This window comes from Dreissena polymorpha, chromosome 6, assembly GCF_020536995.1.
Source record: "Dreissena polymorpha isolate Duluth1 chromosome 6, UMN_Dpol_1.0, whole genome shotgun sequence".
Classification (NCBI taxonomy): domain Eukaryota; kingdom Metazoa; phylum Mollusca; class Bivalvia; order Myida; family Dreissenidae; genus Dreissena; species Dreissena polymorpha.
Genome location: NC_068360.1, coordinates 91,836,386 through 91,858,418, shown reverse-complemented (window position 1 = coordinate 91,858,418; position 22,033 = coordinate 91,836,386). Strand labels below are relative to the sequence as shown.

Genomic DNA, 22,033 nt, shown 5'->3' with positions numbered 1-22,033 from the left:
ATTTTTAAATGAATACACATAGAAACTAGAGGTAAGATTTTTCGATGTATGTTTGTAAGATATTCAATATATCTAATTTTCATTCGTTGAATAGAATATCATGTTCACTTTGAAAAATTAACCTTAACTGTACATCGACACTATACTAGTCATGTAAAATTACTTATATTTTTCTTTTGTTTGCTTGGTATTGTATAAAATAGGTGATCATTTAAAATACATTCTGCTCTATAACAATAATTTGAATCACGCACCCATCACACATAGTCAATATATTAAAGCCTGCGGTACACGTTTACTCACGTAATCTTCTTTTGACAGATAGTTAAATTTTGTTATACATCGTGTATATTGAAATAATTTATTTCGACGGAGCCGTCTCTGTTATATCGACGGTGATTGAAACGTGTTACATTTTTTTCTTGCACAAAATATGCGTACTTTAATTGCATCATTATTTATTTATCACTTCTTTCTGAACTTGTCATTGATTAGTGGGAGGTGTGTATATATTTATATAAACATAAAGTGTTTGTACAATAGCAATCAATCATAGCGGACGATACTAATGCACGTTTCGAACATCGAGCGTAATAGCTCCTATCACTTCTCAGTATGTTCATTTTGTATTACTCCGAATGTGGTGTAATGTGAGGTTCGTGTAAGCAACCTTATTGTCCTCAAACACGCTTGATATTTCACGTTATTCATGGTCTTTTTCTCTGCCTGGTCGACTAAATTCGATTGCAAAATTCATTGTTTACTGTAAGATTATTTGCGGAGATGGAACATACTGGTTTGCAAAACACACCAAGAGTCAAAATGATTTGAAGCAAGGTCAATGTTCGGCATTATTGCAGACGAATGATGACCTATTAATAGGTTTCACTGGTAGTACTCTTGGTAATGTTTTATGATACGAGATTATAAAGATTTAATTGTAATGTCTAATATTAAAGTAAATGTAACATTATTTTATCTAACCTCTTTATCCATGTAAGTGAAACTTCTATATGCAAAATTCCAAAAGGCTTGCAAAATATGTCACATGCGTGTATGGTCAAAGAAGAAGTTAATAGATTCGCCTAAATGTGTTGGATGTCAATATAAAGATATTGTCAAGGCGCCAAGTTAAGAGAACAACAGTTTTTTTTTTAATTTAACCAAATCTACCTCGAGACTATGATACTTGCAATAAGCGACTGATTAGTGACTTAAATAAAATCATCGTTCAAGCACAAAGTGTGCCGGAAAAACTCCACTCAATATAATACGTCCTTTAGATTAGTGTGTTCTTTTCTTGGTTTCAAAAAGCAATACAAAGGCTTTCTTATAAATCGACTTGATTCAAAACAGCTTTGTCTTATAAGCGTCTCAGAGGCAATATTATATGTGGCGTCAAAAATGCCAATCTCGACTAATCTCATCGTACTGTCATGACAGGATTTCATAAAGCAGAGCTCATATGTATAAAGTCAGCCAGTATAACTGAGTGAAAAGATAAACTTTATGCGTATGCACAAATAGCATGTATATAAACAATGTATGTTAAACAGTTATAATATAAATCAGATTTATGAGTTTTGTTCATGGACGTTTTTTATTGTAGATGATGAATTCCACTCAAAAGGCCGTATAATCGTAGTCTATGTTGACAAGAGGAATGTAACATATCAAGGAATGTATGTTATGTTTATGCTTATCCATTAACAAAGTCACCAGTACATGCTAGTGGTGCAGTATGGCCGCTAACACACACCTGATCGGCGACAAGGAGACCAATAATTGGTTTAAAGCGTACATAGGACTCAATGTTACGAAGGAAGGACTCACTAACTTTCTTTGCGCGGAATTACAGAAAGTACACACCGTTGTTGGTAGAAGTTGTGGAAACTGCCCAATTGAAAACCTCATACAATGTCCGACAAACCCATATTGTAACAACAGGAAACGGAATTATTGTCCTTTTCACAAATCACAGAAACCGCAGCCATGCCCAATATGTGATAATGTAAAAGATAATATCATATTACACCACAGATACGGTAAACCTTCCTGGAGGAACACTCGTGCGGAAAAGTGGGCACACAATGATTGGGAAATAGGCAAATGCTACCTCCCTCCGGACGGATATAGCAGCATTTCCTCGATGCAGGAATCGGACTTTAATGGTGTGATAAACATCATGTTGAATTGCCTTCATTTCCAGACATGTCTCTCCCCCTCATGTTTATCACCTCCACCGCCTGATAAGCAATGTCCACTAGAAAAGGTAATACAAAGCACGAGTTAAGTGTTTAAACAGTAGTGTGTCTATTTGTTTACTCATATCTGAATGTATTTGCGAACAATCAAGGGTATTTCATAAAAGCTGTTGCATATTTCATTAACTTCTATTGTATGACTTTCTAAATACTGCATTAACGCACACTTGTCATTTCAAGTATGTGTACATAAAAGCAAGTATTTACGATATTTATACTTGTTTTCAAAACTTATAAAACATCAAACACAAACACAATTCAGAAAAAGTAGTACCATTAAATAAATTAAGTTTAATTAAATTGCAATAATTGTTTACGTAAAAAACTCCTGCATGTGGACAAGAATTGTTCTCTATTTGGAAATGCCCATTAGCTGACGCATCTTTGTTCATACGACACGTAGACACGCTTTGGTTTGTAATAATAAATGTGTCGGTATCGGCGTTAATTTTACTGTATACAGTATACTGCAGTATACTTTATTTCATTAGTGGTCCTTTATTTTTCATAAACTTTATTAACATGCATAAATCATATTGATAAGCTTATAAGATTGTGAGAGAGAAATGTCGACATTAACATTCTACATACTCGCTTTAAAACTCGAATATATTACATGTTTATTTATCATGATTTATTTTTTCGTAGGTCCGTCAGATTGGCCGAGATGTGCGACACACATCCGACTGCAAGGTTACAGATGCTGTCTTGCAGGACTATTTCAAGACACTGTCCACGCTCCTGGCGGACCCACAATACTTACAACATGATCATTCAGCCGTCATAGCATGTACAAGACTTAGTGATGTAAGTTAAAGGTACCAGTTTATATATTTATACATTTAGAATGGTTTGTAACGTCTGTCAAACAGCAAAGAAATGTGCAAATTATAAAACTATAATACAATTAACAACGACACATAAGGCAAAATAAATGTTTTTTAACATATCGTTGTTTTCCCAGAAACGGGTAGGCAATAAGTATTGCACTTTTCCGTCCGTACCTACATATGTGAGACCGCCCCGAAGCTCTTTGCTTTGAATTGATTTCGCATTATATTCACATCTGAATTACCTTAATGTGGAGATGATCGTACACAATTTGGCTGCAACATTAGTTTGGAGAATTATTGTGTTTTTTCTTGGTTTTCACTATTTACAATTATATATTACATAGGCATAAAATGTGTCTACTCTGATTGTCTTTAACTTCTTGGCCGATTTCGCTCAAACTTTCACAGCTTAATCATCAGCCAAAGGCTCGCTTACTAACAAAATTCCTGAACTTGTTTAATAAAATATGGTATGATATAACAACTCGTGCCAGATCCTATGTGTATCCGCTGCACATTTTATAATTATGATTGGCGTTGCGCTGAAGTGCGGCGACTCGTATGTAATACGTTTTTTTTCGCTTATGGAAGAAGTTATTTTACGGATCAATGTATATATTTTTGTTGTCAGAATATCTTGCAGAGTGGTGATTTTTTTGTGTAAATTAGTGTTAATAAGTACTGCATTTATGCTTTTTACATTTACTACAACATTTATTGCAAATAATGCAAAGCTATTTTATTTAATTAATAATTGATCACAGGGACTGGGCAATAATAAAAGTTCACAGGGACTGGGCAAATACGCGAACCGGTGAAACTTTCTGATTTTGTATAAAAACAAAACATAATCAAAATATATTTATCTTGTGGTTTTTCTAACACAGATTTTTGCAGTTCGAGTTTTGGTAAACGCGTATTTTCTTCAATTTTAAAAGACGACAGCGATTACACGGTGTATTGCTTTATTGATTACCGTTACACTACAGTAACGTATTAATATCTTAGTAAGAAGGTGATTTTTCAAGCGGTTCCGTAGTGTAGTGGTTACACGCTCGCTTCACATGTGAGAGGCCCAAGGTTCGAGCCCCAGTAGAATCAAATTATTTTATTTATGTTCTATGTTAACTTTTTGTTTTGATGTAGGCATTTTAGTTTAAATAAATATGCTGTTTTATTGTAACCATTTGTATGCCCCCGGATCGAAAGATCGGGGGTATATTGTTTTTGGCCTGTTTGTCCGTCATTTTGTCATTCTGTCATCAAAACTTTAACCTTACATTAAAGTTTTTTAATAACTTTTTAAATATTGAACATAGCAAATTGATATTTGGCATGCATGTGTATCTCATGGAGCTGCACATTTTGAGTGGTAAAAGGTCAAGGTAAAGGTCATGTTTCGAGGTCAAAAATAATAAACAACAACCTTACATTCAAGTTTTGCAATAATTTTTGAAATATTGAAGATAGCAACTTGATATTTGGCATGCATGTGTATCTCATGGAGTTGCACATTTTGATTGGTGAAATGTCAAGGTCAAGGTCATCTTTCAAGGTCAAAGGTAAAAAAATAATAAAACAGCGGCGCATTAGGGGGCATTGTGTCTCTGACAAACACATCTTTTGTTTGTTTTTATTATGCCCATGAAAGTGTGAGAGGGTGGGGGGGGGGGGGGGTTGTAAACACATTAAAACTTTTACAGTGTTTTCATATCAATGAGTACTCAACCCCTATCGTAAATGAGCAACGTAAGAATAAGTTCAGAATCATCTCCCCTTAAAGTTGAGAAAAATATAACATTTATTAATTACGCATACAAGAAGAAGCAGATTTTTTAAAGCCTACACAGTTCTGTTCCATTAATGAAAACTGCACTCGGATGCCAGTAAAAAAGGAAACCAATGTAAATAAAATGAACTAAGAAATATTTGGGGGTTACAACACAAAATCATAGATAATGGTTATTTGGAGTTTATAACACAACTTCATAGATTATGGTTATTTTGGGTTATAACACAATATCAGAGATAATGGTTATACCAGTATCTTTTTCTATTTTGTTAAAAATAATCGGCCTATTTATTTATATTTACAGTAAAAAAAAATCGTTCCATGTACCTTCATTGAGTGTCTTTTACACTGAAATTCCCGACGCCCTTTGATGCTTTGCATCAATACTTAACTTGTACAATATATACATGTTTGGATAATGCACACGCGCAATATTTCATAAACATAATGTTGGTTTGCTGTAAAAAACGGCATATAAAGTTTTGCGGTAAAATAACTGAGTCGAAGAGCCAGCTAATATGATCTCTATTCAGCTATGAATGTATTAATATTAATTGTAAATCGTATAATTGATATAAATATGTAAAATAGAAAACGTAAAATAAAGTTGAAAAAAAAATAATGTAATAAATTGACGAGTATGTAGAAATTGAGGGACAATTGACGAGGATGAAGAAATTGAAGCACAATTGTACAGTTTTATCACTAAACGTCATTTCTATAAAATCATACTGATTCGCATTTATAAGGTCACAGTTCACGAAACTTATTGGCATGGACTAAACAGTTATATTAGTTAAAATAATGTTATGTGTCAATATGTTTCAATATAAGATTTTTTTTATAAAAGTATAAGTAATATTAAAGGTATGACTTCACCAATGGCTCTGCAACTCGTGAAAAATAAATGTTACCATTCATGAAATGATACTACGATCTCTCAAGGACATAAACACATATCCATCAAACCGTATTATTTTCAAGATGATTTGACATATTTAATATTTGTTTGGGACAAAAACACACAATATTTGTTTGGATTTGCATGCAGTTGCAGAATGATCGTATGTCCTTTGAAGAACTGGGCAAGCTGTTGAAAGAAGCCAATCACACTCTCGAAGATGCAAAAAAGGCCGGCGAATGTTTTTCTGAGAAGGCAAAAAGGACATTGGAAGAACTGGAGGCAGGTTTGCATGAACTGTCCGCTCAGGCACTTAGAGGGAAACAAGACATACAATCGGCCACAATGATAGGATGCAACACTCTAATATCCACCACAGAGGCAGGTGTGCATGAATTGAAGGCCGCAAAAGAGGACATTGTGGCTCAAGTAAAAAAGGAAGTCAGAGATTTCAAGACAAATGGTGACGAAGTGAACTATTCGAAACGCAAAGGTAAGCATGCGAACATAACCGTTACTGTTAACAGTAGGAACACATGCTTGGAATATCTGGAAACATATTGAGCAAAGTGCTATTTTACTGCAATTGTAAAGATTGTGTATGAATTTTAAAAAACTCACATCAATTGTGTCCAATAAAAATAGTGCATTTTTTCGTCACCCTTAACTTCTTTATAATTGCCTTTAAACAAAAGTTAAACCGTTAGGACTTGATTTACCCTAATGATGACTAATGTACCATTTCCGGTTTTAATTCAAAGTATCACGATATTGATTCATATGATCTCCGAGAAAGTCACGCATATTTTTATTCATAACATTGTAACTGCTAACTAGCTTATCTTAGTCGTCTTCTATTAGCCTGACGCCCTCTCAGAAACTCGATGCAAAAAACGACATAATTGGGACAATGAATTTAAAATTACAAGAAATAACAAGTAATGTTTAAAAGACTAACAAAATCCTGGCGCAGAGGCAAATCATATAAAATTTGCCTGTTTTGGATTAATACCAGTAAAGTAAATTAAACAATGCGTTGTTCAGACCAGTTGTGCCATATTTGGAAATCCATGGTTTGCAACAGTCTAATTCGTAAAAAATATCGTAGAAATTCAGCCATGTACGAAGTACTGTTGTAAATACCGATTTTTGTTATTTAAGAACTCTATTGTATTGAACACATACTGAAATATTGAATACGTATTAATTCATAATTTCCTTCTGAACTTGTCATAGATTAATCGCAGTTATCGGGTGTGTATTTATTCAAGACATCATATGCGTGTACAATAGCAATCAGTCATAGCGGACGGTACTACTGTTACTGCACGTTTCGAACATCGAGCTTAAGGACGTACGCGGCAATTTTAATGCAAATTTTGCTCCACCTAGAATTTAATAATTTTTGGTATTTAGGTAGAACCATCTGTTGTGGATAGAAAAATAACATAAAAATCATGGGTCACCGATGTTGTTCATTTTTATATTCGCTCTTGTACAACAAGCATATTTCAGCACAAGAACAATTCACATTCAAAAAGGTAATTACATAAAAACTTGAGTAAATTAATGAGAAAAGTGTTGAAAACAACCTCTGTTTATCACAAAACATGTAATACTGATTGATTGATTCATGTTTTTCATCAATTTTTTAACATAAACAACAGAATTTCACATATGAAAATAAACAAAATGCATCAAAGTCATTGTTATTTTTATATGCTTTCCTGCACCTAGATTTTTTCCAAATTTACTGAAATGTTAAATGAGTTATAACTTAAAACAAATATAAAAAGAAAACAATAGGTCTCCGAGGTCGTTTGTTCACAAAAGCGGTTTAATTGCATGTGTTAAAATACAATTTAAAAACACAGTGAAAACCATGTGCATGGTGAAGGTCAACAAACATACTAGTACATAAATTGCTGTTTGCCAATTCAAAAGTAGATTAAAATGTTAATGAAAACACATGTTATTTGTAACAAGATCAGTAAAAGTAGGTAAATACAGCATCCAACTAAAAGGAGGTTAACAAAACATTCAAGGGAAATATCGACGGTATAAGTTGTAATTCTTGACATGACTTTGTCAATGTTTTATGTATGCCAATGCAAAAGCAGTTTTTAATTTAAGCGAAAACATAAATTATGCCAAGCAAGATCAAACAAATAAAAGTTTATACTGAACCAAACAAAAACGGTAATTGAATTTAAAGAGGATTACCCCATTGTCTTTTAAATTCTTGATATGACTACCATTTAATTGTTGTATGCAAATGTAGATTTGAATATAATGAAAATACAAATTATAAATGATGTGTATCGACGAAATTGCATTAGGTTAATTAAGTATTCAATTAAAAACAATACGTATACAATACACTTAAAGGGACATATCAACGGTATTAATGGTGATTATTGATATGGCTTCACCAATTCACGGCATATCATTTGTATAAATTAATGTGTATTAACGCCGTACCATATTATTGGAATTGTTAGGGAAATATATATGATTTTTTTTATCTTCAGAGTTTGTGTACGATGAAAATCTAATCCAACTATTGCATTTTTAAGAAAACGTTAAATACCTTGCCGCATATAGATTTCATGCCAATTTAACCAAATGGCTCGTGGGCTAACTGACGTACGGTCGGACAAAGCCAATTATATATCCCTCTGCCTTTAGAGGGGAACATTGACTAAGTCACCAGGCTCTTTTGTTCACAATAACAATTAAAATACAACTCACAATCAAACAATAAATACTAAGTTCCAAGACATCACGAATGAAAATGAACTTAATAAATAAATATGCGATCCCGTTTGTTTAATATAATGCGGGTTATTGTTCTGTCAAATGTTAGAAGAATATATCTTATTGAGAATCGAGAATCGATTACATACTTGTGTTTTAAAGGCTGTTGTTTTCCTGTTCCAGAATACGGGCCTTATCAAATTCCCCAATGCAACACGTGATCCCATGTCTTGTCTTAAAAATTTCAACGTGTCACAAAAATAAAAAAAGGATTCCACTATATTTAGTTAGAAAGATTTAGATTGCATTGCATTCGTGTAATATGACGTTATGTGTGTAGTATAAATGGGTTGCAGGTGCGGTACCGGCGCAAGCTCAGATACTTTGCTTAACGATTGACCAGTCTGTAAATGTCTTAGTGTTCATCAATGTGTTTTCTTAAATCATTTGCTTACCAAAACAAACACAATGTTAGTTTTTGTTCCAATCATATTGTTCAGCAGAGAAAAATAAATTAAGCTCAAACAAGTATGCATGTATTATATACACGTGCGGCAAGATGCACCACCATCCGCACATGGTTAAAAAGTATCAGAGCGTCGTGGATGAATAATTTTTATTCATCGGATATTCTATGTAGTAAATTATCTCACACAACTCTACATAACAGTTGATAACTTAAGCCGTTGTTTGAGAAATTAAAATTTTCCGATTTGTTTTTTTTAAGCATAAAATGAATCTTGCATAACAATTTTGATTACAATGTATATTCTTTATATAAAACACATATACTTTGATGGAATGTTTTAAATATATGATGATTCAATTACAAATTGCTTAATTTGAAGGAAAGCTATTCGTCTTAAACAAGTCGTTCTTGCGACACAAACATTTTCAGTTATAAGGAAGTATTGACTGTTTTCCGTAATGAGATTCTTGATTGTTGTTACAAAAACGCGATCAAAAGGATTTTCAAATGTCGCAGGAATGATTCTAACTGTGTTATTTTGGGGCTGCACATTGTTTATCAATTTTCTAAACTTCATAGTACTTATTTCTTGTCATCATTCCCTTATTGAATATGAATCCCGTTTTTATTCGAATATCCGAAAAAGCATACACTTATTGCGCAACCGGTGTTACAGTCAAAACAAATTTGCGTAAAACTAAACTGCCGCGTACGTCCTTAATATCTACTCAGTTCTCAGTGTGTTCGGTGTGGGCTATTGCGGATGTGTTTTAATGTAAGATTCGTGTTAGAAACGTTCTTACTTCGTGCTTTTAGATATGAACAAAAACCACCGACAAGCTTAATATTTCACGTTACTACAGGTCGTTTTTTACACTTATACCGAATGCCACTGTGAAATTTAATCCGGACATGGATCATAATGATTTGCAAACAAACAAATGCATTGTCGCTATGCCATTGTTCGGCATGATTTCACGATGATGACCTCTTAAACTGGTCTTATTATTGATTTTTTTTTATGATACGAGATTATGCACATTGACATATAATACCTAATATAAATGTTGATGTAACATTATGGTATATAACCTCTTTACGAAGTAAAAAGGTATTTTATAAAAAACAATCTAAAAGGCTTACAAAATATATCGCATGTGCGTATGATCACTGAAGGAGGAGATTATATAATCGCATACTTTGTTGCATGTTTATATAAAGATATTGTCAAGTAATCAAGGTAGAATGATTTGAGGGAGTGTTTGCTTTTTATTAGAAATAAGTAGGAGAAATAAGCAATTTTAAAAGCATTAGTTTGGTTACGTCGGCTTGTCATAAATAAATAACCATAATTCACGGTAACATAATATGAAGTTTCGGTAAGAAGTGGGCATGTAATATTCGGTCTGACAGTCGTGGAAACGAGACAATCAATCATGATAACTCTATAAATAAAAATACACACAATGACATATCTATACAATCATAATCGCAAACTTTGCACAAATCTTTTAAAATGAAAGTATTCATTTTTTACTCGGAACACCACCGAAGAAAGATATAATCGTATGCTTTATTTATTTTGGGAAAATCTAATACGATGTTAAATTATCAGATATCCATTGCACACGTATATACGTTCTTTTCTTAAAAGTTTACGAGGCGCTTAATCGAAACCTGATTGGCCCATTCAAAGAGTACCGGTAAATCATGCTGTACACTGCGACCTTTCATATCACAATTTCGTGCGACTGGAATAATACATTAGTACACGCGATTTTGAAATAAATTGTTGGAACTTATTTTCCGTAAGAACTCTGCACAGTTTGTTCCAAAAAGGTTTGATTGAAATTTAGATCATTTTGTATTCTTTTGAAAATGCCTAGGAATACTTACCATAACTATGTGTTATTTTCGCGACGTTGACTTTTGCGAACGGTCCGAGAATCAACAAATGAGAAATGTTTATCCTCTCTAAATTTAGTCGTGGGTTTGTGATATGCTGCACTTAAATGATATTTTTCCCGTCCGTCCGATTTTTAATCGAACTATATATTCCCAAATGCAGTTAATACATTCAGTCTTGAATACAATGTGTTAGCCTATCTTTCCGTCGGTCCGGTACTACGTTTCCGCGCGAAATCACAAAAGCTAATACTCACGTTGAGCCTTGCTGTATTTCTATAGTGTGTGTGTGTGTGCCATACGTCTTATCAGTCAGATTATTTTGTGATAGTTATTGTCATTTGCTTTTTTCACAGGATTACAACAATAAACTTAATTTGTATTTTTTAAATAAAGTTACATGTGCGTATTGTCAGATCCACACGGTGTGACGGTGTTTTATTAAAATAAATGCTATATTGCATGCTCATATGAGTATGTCTTAGTAAGAGGTTGAAATACAATGGTGTTTTATCCAGGAGGTTTTAGAAATAGGTTGACAGAACATGTTTCCTCATCGAAGCTTTCATTGTTGAACAACTTATATAATAATCGACATTAAATGGTAAAAAAAGAAAAAAAAATGTTATTTAAATAATCATTACAATCGCATTATTTAAAAAAAATCCAAAAAAATAAACAATATACAGGGGAATATGAACAGTTGTTATTTATTTCAATTAACCATCGTTGATGGGTGGTTGATGGGCGGTACATGTTAGGGGAAATCATTAGGTCGATTTGAATGTTTTATTAAATATGACAATTTGATACTTATATTATTGACTGTCCCCTTTAAACCGGTTTGAACATCTTATATAGGCGCGGGGATTCTGGAACTGTATTATGGAATGCTTACAATCGTATCCATTATGAAAATAACAATGCTGGTAATAACTGAGCGTTACATAGGTTAGGCTACTACTCAAATCTGAACTGTTTAAACATTAATAAATTAGATATCAACTGTAGGCACCCATAAGGATCAGTATTTTTGAGACCGTGGTTAGGCCTTTATTATCAACACACACCATGTGATTTAAAAAATGAAGGAATTAATGTGCCAATATATATACAACCAAACAACATAGGTCGTTGAAAATCGCTTAACACGAACGTACATTAAAAGGTTAAAATTACTGCGTAATATAAGAATATATACAGATTATCCATAATACAGCACAAACAACTAGTATTTTGATGAAGTTATTGTCTATGTGTCCTATAAGATAAAAAGTCATACAAAATATCCTTACGTCATGTATATCGAATAGATACATTAATATTTCAACGATGATTTACATATCGAATTCTGCAACTCGTTGTATTATTAATTGTGGAATAGTTTTTAATAGTTTTTAATCAATGCGTTTGTTTGTTTTCAGAAATGCTATTAGATATGATGATTGAACATTACGACGACACACTTAGTACCATCACAACCTCGCCATTGCATGACGGTGTTCGAGCTAAGGTAGATGATATTTACATGCCACCCAAATTACAGCTGATGGAAAAAGTCAAGGGGGCCTTCAAGAAAACTAATACAACGATTACGAAATACAACAAAGTTTTTTTAAAGGATGGTAAATACAACCGAAAAATGTTCATTCAAGGCGAGGCAGGGTCTGGCAAATCCACGTTTCTCGCCATATTAGTTAGAGACTGGTGTTGTATAACTAGTAACGCATCAGGTAAACAGTTTCAGACGGACGAAACTTACACTGCCGATGCTAATGAACGATTGAGATCCTCTGATGTCTTTGAAGATTTAACGACCCTGAAAGTGTACACGTTCGTTTTCCATGTCACTCTAAGGGATTCAGTCAACGAGTTAAACATTTTAGAGATGCTTAAAAAACAAATAATTGACTCACTTTACGGCGATAAGGATAGACGCGAAAATGCATACCGACTACTGAATGAGGTCATGGAACGTGAACGCTGCTTGGTATTACTTGATGGTCTAGATGAATGGACCGTCAGCGAAGGTCATAGCTTACCGATATTGGCTGTATCTCACAGTAAGTGTGATGTGTTGATTACAACTCGACCTTGGAAAATGACAGAAGCGATGATACCTGACGCGAAGATTGACATACTGTTTCAACTGGGAGGAGTTAACAAGCCTTTTGAGGTGAGCAGAAGACTGCTTGGCTGTATAGATGATTGTAAAGATAGCATGGTGTTGGACAAAAAACAATCAGAATTTGAATCATACATATTGAAGAACGACTTAGAAAAGTTTCTGATTTCACCAATGCTATTGCAATTGATAGTGCAGTCATGGGTTGAAGGGACTGAAATGAACGGCCCCATGTGTGAAATATACAGTCTCTTCCTGGAAAGTCTTCTTAAGAAGGCTAACAAGAAAAAAATAAAATTTAAATCGCCACCCGTCCAATGCTTCAAAGACACTGAACACATACGGCCAAATATTGAAAACGTGGATCGTCTTGCTAAAGCGGCATTCCATTTGCTGTTTTCAAATACAAGAGACAGTTCACTAGTGTTTAGCGATACAGATTTGGAGGAATTTGGATTAGATGAAGAAGAACGAAAGTTTGCATTCGAATCCGGTATTTTATCGGCAACTCGAAAGCCGTCTACAAAGCGATCATCTTCTTCATTTTTCTTCATCCACAAGAGCATACAGGAATTCCTCACTGCTTATTATATCGCCTGCAATACCCATCTGATTGATGACATCATTTCCGGTTATCTCAACCGTTTCAAGGATGCATATATGGATATTTCACAGGTGTTTATATTCCTTTGTGGACTGGAAATATCATCTGCGAATAAGCTATCCAGCATGATGAATGAACGCAATGTTGATTCGTTTAGCATGAAGAATAAACGCGTTTGGTATCAGCCTAATTGTGAGTTTTCAAGCATCATACTATCAGGATACAGAGAAAGTGTAGCGAATAAACATTATGACAGTAACCTCAAACTCAGTCACTTTGATTTCGACATACCGGTCACCGAAATAGGAGACGTCCACAACATCTGGCTAAAAAACATGTCAAATATTCTGTCATTGCATCTAACGATAGAGTGTGATGATGATGATGATGATGATGATGATGATGATGATGATGATGATGATGATGATGATGATGATGATGATGATGATGATGATGATGCTGCTGATGATGATGATATAGAGAGTCAGAGTTCCTATGAACGAGGCGAGTCTGCATCCCATTATGAGTTTGACTTGTCATCGTGTAGCAAGCTGGAAACGTTAAAACTACGGGGGAAAAACATGTGGCTAAAAGGTAAGTAAACAATTACATATTTGTTTCACATGCGCTTTCGTTTTGTACGGTCCGCAATGAAAGTATCACAGTCTGATCAAATGTATTATGATTAAAATGTATCACCTCGTTGAATACTATTTCATACAGTAAAAAGACGAAAGAGGTATAAAACATATACATAACATGATTTTTAGCTCGGCTGTTTTCGGAGAAAATCCGAGGTATTGTCATAGTCTACTCGTCGTCCGCCGTCCGCCGGCGTTTTGATTAAACCTTAACATTGGCTCTTAAATCAAAGTGCTTCCACCTACAACTTTGAAACTTTATATGTACATGCACCTTGATGAGTTCTACACGCCACACCCATTTTTGGTCACTACAACTTTTAAACTTCATATGTAGATGCACATTGATGAGCTCTACACGCCACACCCATTTTTGTGTCACTAGGTCAACGGTCAAGGTCACTGTGACCTATAATATAAAACTTCAACTTTGCCTCTAACATCATAGTGCTTCCACCTACAACTTTGAAACTTCATATGTATATGCACCTCGATGAGCTCTACAGGCCACACCCATTTTTTTGTCATTAGGTCAAAGGTCAAGGTCACTGTGACCTCTAATATAAAACTTTAACTTTGCCTCTAACATCATAGTGCTTCCACCTAAAACTTTGAAACTTTATATGTACATTCACCTTTATTAGCCAGGCTGTTTTAGGAGAAAACCCGAGGTATTGTCTTATCCTGCTCGCCCGTCCGAAGTCCGCCGGCGTTGTGCTAAAACCTTTACATTGGATCTAAAATCAAAGTGCTTCCACCTACAACTTTGAAACTTCATATGTAGATGCACCTTGATAAGTTCTACACGCCACACCCATTTTGTTTCACTAGGTCAAAGGTCAAGGTCACTGTGACCTCTAAAAAACAAATTCTGACAAGCTTTCCGCAGCAGAGCGTGGCACCCGTTATGCGGTGCTGTTGTTATTATTCAATACAGCAACTTATCGCACAACTTCAGATTAAACATGTATGTGAACGTGCCGTTATCCATGATAATTGCGCTGTTCGAGGAAAAAACGATTCCGTGCACGTAGCAAATTAATGTTTGCCTCAAAAGCTCCTGCTCCTGCCCTATATATGTCTAGAACAGAGTTAAACCCACTTACTATTATACTGTTTCGCATTATATGTATCGCCTTAAACTGTGTTCAGTATCACAGTTTGCACTTGAGCATACATCCTCTTAAAATGCAAAAAAATAATCATATAATACAATTTTAAAATACGGATTTGATATTCCGTTTCAGTTGTTAATATTGTGTATGCTTCTGAAAGGAAATCAATTTCACTAATTGTTGTCAACCATGTAGCAATTTCAAACAACATTTATTCGCAAAAGATAAACTATGCATGCTAGTTGTGTTTTAAAATGCTTGGAATATGCACTACATATATTATAGAGAAGACATAAGTTTGTATGCGGAACTTGTCCTACAAATAAAATGGTTTGACATTTCTTCTTAAAAATCAACACTTAAATTGATTCATGCACATACCTCTGAACACATACTCTTGCACCGGAAGTAAAATATAGTTGCTTTACCTGTTAGCGAATCTACCTTATGAATGGATCGCCTGTAGCTTGGACACCTATTGTATGGTTTTCGACATTTATATACAGGTATACTATTGTGTAACAGTTCTCGTATGTTTGCATGTTCCTGGTAATGGGTTTATGATCTTTTTTCGGATATTTGGCTAACGACGCAGGCGTAGTATTTTATCGTGTCCGTATAGTATATAAATAAAATAGCATACGCCATATGATACGCTTTGGGTGTATTCAAAATGCTCTTCTTATTCCACTGACAATTACATAAACAGTGCGGTATCTGGGATACAAGTGTGTATTCAAGGCTGATATTCACAATTTACGCTATTAAAAAACGAAAAGCTATGAAATGGAACTCTTGTCAAACGATGTTTGAATAATCTTTCTTTTTAAATAAATAATATTTTCTTTAGTGTTGTTCATCGGTAAATAAATAATATAAGTTTAATGTGAAGAGCTAATACCTGGAATGCAATGCAGTATGCCGATCGATATTTAAATAGTCGTTCTGTTTGAACAATACTGTTCAATAAAGGGTTGTTTATCAGTCGATTAAGAACGATTTAGAATTCTGACGCGTAGGAATTGAACAACAGTTGCGTTCATTCAATGTGTTTGGTAGTCAAAATCAAATGATTTTTTTTCATATATAACGACACTGGAATGCTGTAAAAATATGTGTTCATTGTAAATAAAAAAATATATTGTATCAATGTATGCCCAGGCTCGTTTCTACTTTCTGCGTTATGTAAAAATTATATACACGATCGATTTTTTTGTTTGAACAGTAAGATGCGTATTCTATTTTAAAACAAACAGTAAACGAGTATTGTTTACGATGCGTAAAGATGTGTCATATTTAAAGAAAGATAAAGTAGTACTTATTAATTGTGTGTACGCAATAAACATCAACAAATGTCCACTAAATATTCACGATTCATTCATATGCGGGCGTATTACTAAGGAATAAGGTACCACTTACTTATTATGATCATTTACGTACTGTCGACTCTTGTTGGCTCGAACTCGCTTGGATCGAATTTAGGGTTAGCTCGAAGTCTCCTCACAGGACCTTTGTATTATATGTCGCCGTGTCGTAGTGGATATGGAGTCCGCCTAACGGCCGGGAGGTCTTGGGTTCGATCCACTATGTGGGAGCGTTCTTGAGATCCCAGACAAAGTACTGGTTGTACCCAGGAAACGGACCCGAAAGCTTTTCAATAAGCCTTAGGCTTGCCCTGCATTCTAGCTCAACATAAATACAATTTTACAGACAAAGAGTCATCGGAGCCAATATGTAAATATGTGCAGGTAAATGTTAATTTAAAATATGCATTGTAAACGTAAACGATAGGTAATATTTAACCGAAGTTGGAACTGCCATTATGTAACATGAACAAACATGTGCATGTGTGTAACCGGAAAATATTGCTAGGAAAATCTTTTATCTTTAGTGGTTCATATTTGTGAGTATAATTTTATCACAAATATGTGTTTTACTATATTTTTTGATAATTGTTCGTTTGTCGTCGTCGTGTAATAATACAAAACAAGATCCGTATACCGCACGCACCTCGGAGCACAGACTACTATGTACAAGTATTTAAAACAGTGTGTTTCTTGTGAAATGGGTGTTAATGATATTTTTCACAGATATATCATACAACTGTCGTCAAATTTACATTTTAGTACCCTATAATCCAAGATGAGGATGATTATTGTGACTAAAATTATGATGACGACGACGATGCTTCTGCTGATGGTGTTGCTGCTGATGATGATGATAATGATGACGGTGGTATTGGTGTTGTTGGTGATGGTATTGAAGATGATTATGATGATAATGATGATGATGATGATGCTGCTGTTGCCGATGATGATGGTGGTGGTGGTGATGATGATGATGATGATGATGATGATGATGATGATGATGATGATGATGATGATGATGATCATGATCATGATCATGATGATGATCATGATGATGATGATGATGATGATCATGATGATGATCATGATCATGATCATCATGATGATGATGATGATGGAGATGACGGTGGTGTTGGTGTTGATGATGATGATGATGATGATAATGATGATGATAATGATGTTGATTATGCTGCTGCTGGTGCTGATGATAATGATGATGATGGTGGTGATTATGGTGTTGTTGGTGTTGGTGATGGTCATGATGATGATGATGATGATACTGATGAATATGATGATGATAATGATGAATATGATGATGATGATCATGATGATATTGGTGATGACAATGATGATTATTATGTTGCTGAGTATGCTGCTGCTGCTAGTGCTGATGATAATGATAATGATGATGATAATGATGATGGTGTTGATGACGGTGGTGTTGGTGTTGGTGATGATGATGATGATGATGATGATGATGGTGATGGTGATGATGATGATGATGATTATGATGATGATGATGATGATGATGACGATGACGATGATGATGATGAAGATGATGATGAGTAGGAGGAGGAGGAGGAGGATGGTGATGATGATGGTGATGATGATGGTGATGATGATGATGATGATGATGATGATGATGATGATGATGATGATGATGATGATGATGGTGATGGTGATGGTGATGACGTAGATGACGGTGGTGTTGGTGTTGAACCAAGCGAAACCATAATTTCACGTATTTATATAAAAACAAGACGTGCGAAGAGATATCTGGAAAAAATCGTTGTTTTGCCTCAGTTAACATTTCTTACTAGACATAACACGATCATCGGGAATCGTGATCTATTCAAAATGATGACATGCAAAATTGTATAGTAACTTCAATGCCAAATAAGGAAATTATAATGATTTATAATGATCTATTGAGATGTTAGTTTTATTATATAGGTTTCCAATTAATTGTTGTATATATCTACTTTCAATGTTGACTTACGTAGAGAATATTTGTTGGATTTGTTGGAATTCCGATTTTAATTCACAACTGATCATAGAAAATGATATTTTTACGAGTGGCGCAGCCAGTCGTGAAAATATATTTTTTCTATGATCATCATGAACACTACTATATTTGATGTATTTTAAATGGGAGCTCTTCAGTATATTTTTATAAACATCTATGCAGAGTAGTCCCCCTTTGTAAAGTTTGCCTTTAATTGGAGTCACAATGGGGAAATCACAGATATCTAACAATAGTTCAGGTAAAACAATGAAAATTATCGGTAATTTTCACTGTTATTTCTATGCCCCCTTTCGAAGAAAAGGGGCATATAGTGATCGGACTGTCCGTCTGTATGTCCGTCTTTCCGTCACACTTTGCGTTTAGGTTTCGAAAAATGCTCATAACTTCTATGTCCCTTGCGATATAACCTTCATATTTGGTATGCATGTGTATATGGACAAGGCCTTTCCATACGCACACAAATTTTGACCCATGTGACCTTGACGTTGACCTTAGGGTCCGCGTTTTGGTTTCGAAATTTGTGCTTAGGTTACGAAAAAGCTAATAACTTTTATCAAGCGTTTATAGGGGGCATAAGTCATCCTATGGTGACAACTCTTGTTTACTGTTTTAAACAGTGAAATATCCGTTTTAATTTACTGATATTTAAACCATCGGAAAGCATAAAATAAAATTACCTAAACAGGATTCGATTATGTTCATGTTCACAAAAACGTTCATTGAATAAGAAAACAGAGTGACACATTTTACTTATAATGGCCGTGGTAAATTTAAAACAAGTAACGGAGATAACCGTCGCGAAGAATTTTGTAAAACTGTGTTTGGATTGTCTCCCATAGACCATTCACATTATTTCAATTTTACTTATTACTAATGTATTATTTATTAAAAATGTATAATTTATTATCAACTGATCAAAATCTTAAAAATGGATCAGTTTTTTAATGCTGCACAAATCATATGGCAATTTCAATATTTTCATTTATAAATGCATTTAGTTATATTATTACATACATAAAAAGTATGCTCTTTTGAATGTGTAATGGATTCCAGTATTATTTCAGATTCGGCTTGTACGTCCAAATCGAAACATCCGGTCTGGATTGTTCTAAACAGTGCAGCCCCTCTACCCGCACTACCCTGCATAGAACTGATTTGGATGAATGACGTTACAATTTCCTCTCAAGGTCTACACAGTCTGCTCAGCTTTCTGCTGACACTCGATCATAAGGTTACGTGTGCGCTCGCCAGGTGTAGCATAATATCGAGTGTACACGGATCTTATACAGATACAGACGTTGAAATGAAGGTGTTAAACAATACATTAGAAATGGACCTTCATAATGACAGTCCCGGTCTGTGGGAGTCGCTGCATAGTCTCAATATCAAGAGTCTCAGTATTTGTGATGATCTTGAAACTGATTCGTGGGAACCTGGGGAGCTGTTGGAACATGGGGAGCTGTTGTCCCAGTCCCAGTCACTATCATCGCTCACACAGCTGGAAACGCTTAGTATTCAAGTACATGAAGACAGTCCCGGTCTTTGGAAGTCGCTGCATAGTCTCAATATCAAGAGTCTCAGTCTGGGAGGTCGTTATTTCGGTGTGAGGGTGGAGCATGGGGAGCTGTTGTCCCAGTCACTATCATCGCTCACACAGCTGGAAACGCTTAGTATTCAAGTATCGGAAGACAGTCCCGGTCTGTGGGAGGCGCTGCATAGTCTCAATATCAAGAGTCTCAGTATTCGTGGTGATCTTGATTATGTGGGTTATGGTGATTTTAATTATGATTCGTGGTTGGAACATGGGGAGCTGTTGTCCCAGTCACTATCATCGCTCACACAGTTGGAAACGCTTACAATTCATTTGCATAAATACATCGTCATACAGCCACCTCAATCATTGAAGAATTTAAATATTTACTGTGACACGTTGCTTCCATTCAAATTACGTGCACTTACCGACACACTACGTGCATGTACTCAGACAATTGAGAGTAGGCTTGAATTCGGCTGTGCGATGTTTACTTATGCCCATGATAATTATTATTACTGCATACATGATTACGGCATACAGCAAATCCCACCGGAGGAGTACATTCCCATCGTACAGGAACTGGAGACGCTGGAGAATGTTGCAGTGAAACGATTCCAAATATTAGACCGAACAGGTGAAACCAGTAAGATTGATTATAATACAGATGCAGAATCTTGCTGGTCTGTACGTAGCAATGGTGATGTCGATGACGATAATCAACATGGTGATAACGTTGTAGATAAGCTATATAAACAGTTCGTTAAATGGCTTGATAATGAAATCATACACCGAATATCAATGCGACTTCTGATTACTCCAGCCTCGCCATCAACAGTAAGCAATCAATACGGTTGCAACACATGATTATACTATGAACAGTTGTATTTTTGATGTCTGGAAACGATTGTGTAAATAATAATAAATTATATCTCACTTGGATAGCATACATAGATCGTTATATTTCTGTAGAATTTTATTTTCTTGTAAATGTTATTGTAAACAGATTTTATTGAATATGTGTCGTTTTACAATGTTCAACATTTATTCCAGAACCATTGAATGAATGCATTGTTTTCAGTTCGCGTTTACATGTAATAGCGAGAAATGTATGTACTTCTTTCGAACATTCTCTAAATCTACTTTTAAAGCAATAGGTTCAATCCAAACATATTGTAGAATAACAAACAACTATGATACATGAACGTGTTTGACTATAGAAAACACACAGCGTTTCGTATAAGAAGTGATCATGTTATACTATCTGTTAATTTGAACCGTGTTCACAGTGCTTGTCATTTGTATATTTTATCAGTATTAAGATACATTATTACTATAATGTATCTTGGTTAAATTTAACAGGAAACAGAAGGTACATAGTTTTATGTCTCATACAGCTTTACTTTATAGTAAAACACTACAATGATGCTAAACTATTAAATTTTGTTATGTCGCCTAAAATTCACATTTTTAATTTTTTATTACGAATTTCATTATATATTTACACTGTAATGTTTTGTTAGTTATTGTGGACGAAGTGTGATGTGTAAACTCCATAAAATGGGTGTCATTTGAGAAATTACGATCTTAATAGTTGTTTTTTAAGGAGTAAAACGTTTGATAAATAAAATCTCTACAATAAAAGTTAAGAAAAAGGAAAACAAGTAATAAACGAGAGTACAGATTTATTCACTTTCAAATAC

At 34.6% G+C, this 22,033-nt stretch overlaps 1 protein-coding gene across 1 annotated transcript in view; it reads left to right on the top strand.

Moving 5' to 3' along the window:
• Positions 1–22,033, top strand: part of LOC127835902 (uncharacterized) — a 30,822-nt gene that overhangs the window by 3,403 nt on the left and 5,386 nt on the right. The window contains exons 2-7 of the mRNA XM_052362322.1: positions 1,610–2,272; positions 2,913–3,071; positions 5,941–6,283; positions 12,346–14,244; positions 19,864–20,561; positions 20,874–20,976. Coding sequence (XP_052218282.1) covers positions 1,742–2,272; positions 2,913–3,071; positions 5,941–6,283; positions 12,346–14,244; positions 19,864–20,561; positions 20,874–20,976 — 3,733 coding nt within the window. The 5' untranslated portion in view covers positions 1,610–1,741. The remainder of the gene's footprint in view (positions 1–1,609; positions 2,273–2,912; positions 3,072–5,940; positions 6,284–12,345; positions 14,245–19,863; positions 20,562–20,873; positions 20,977–22,033) is intronic.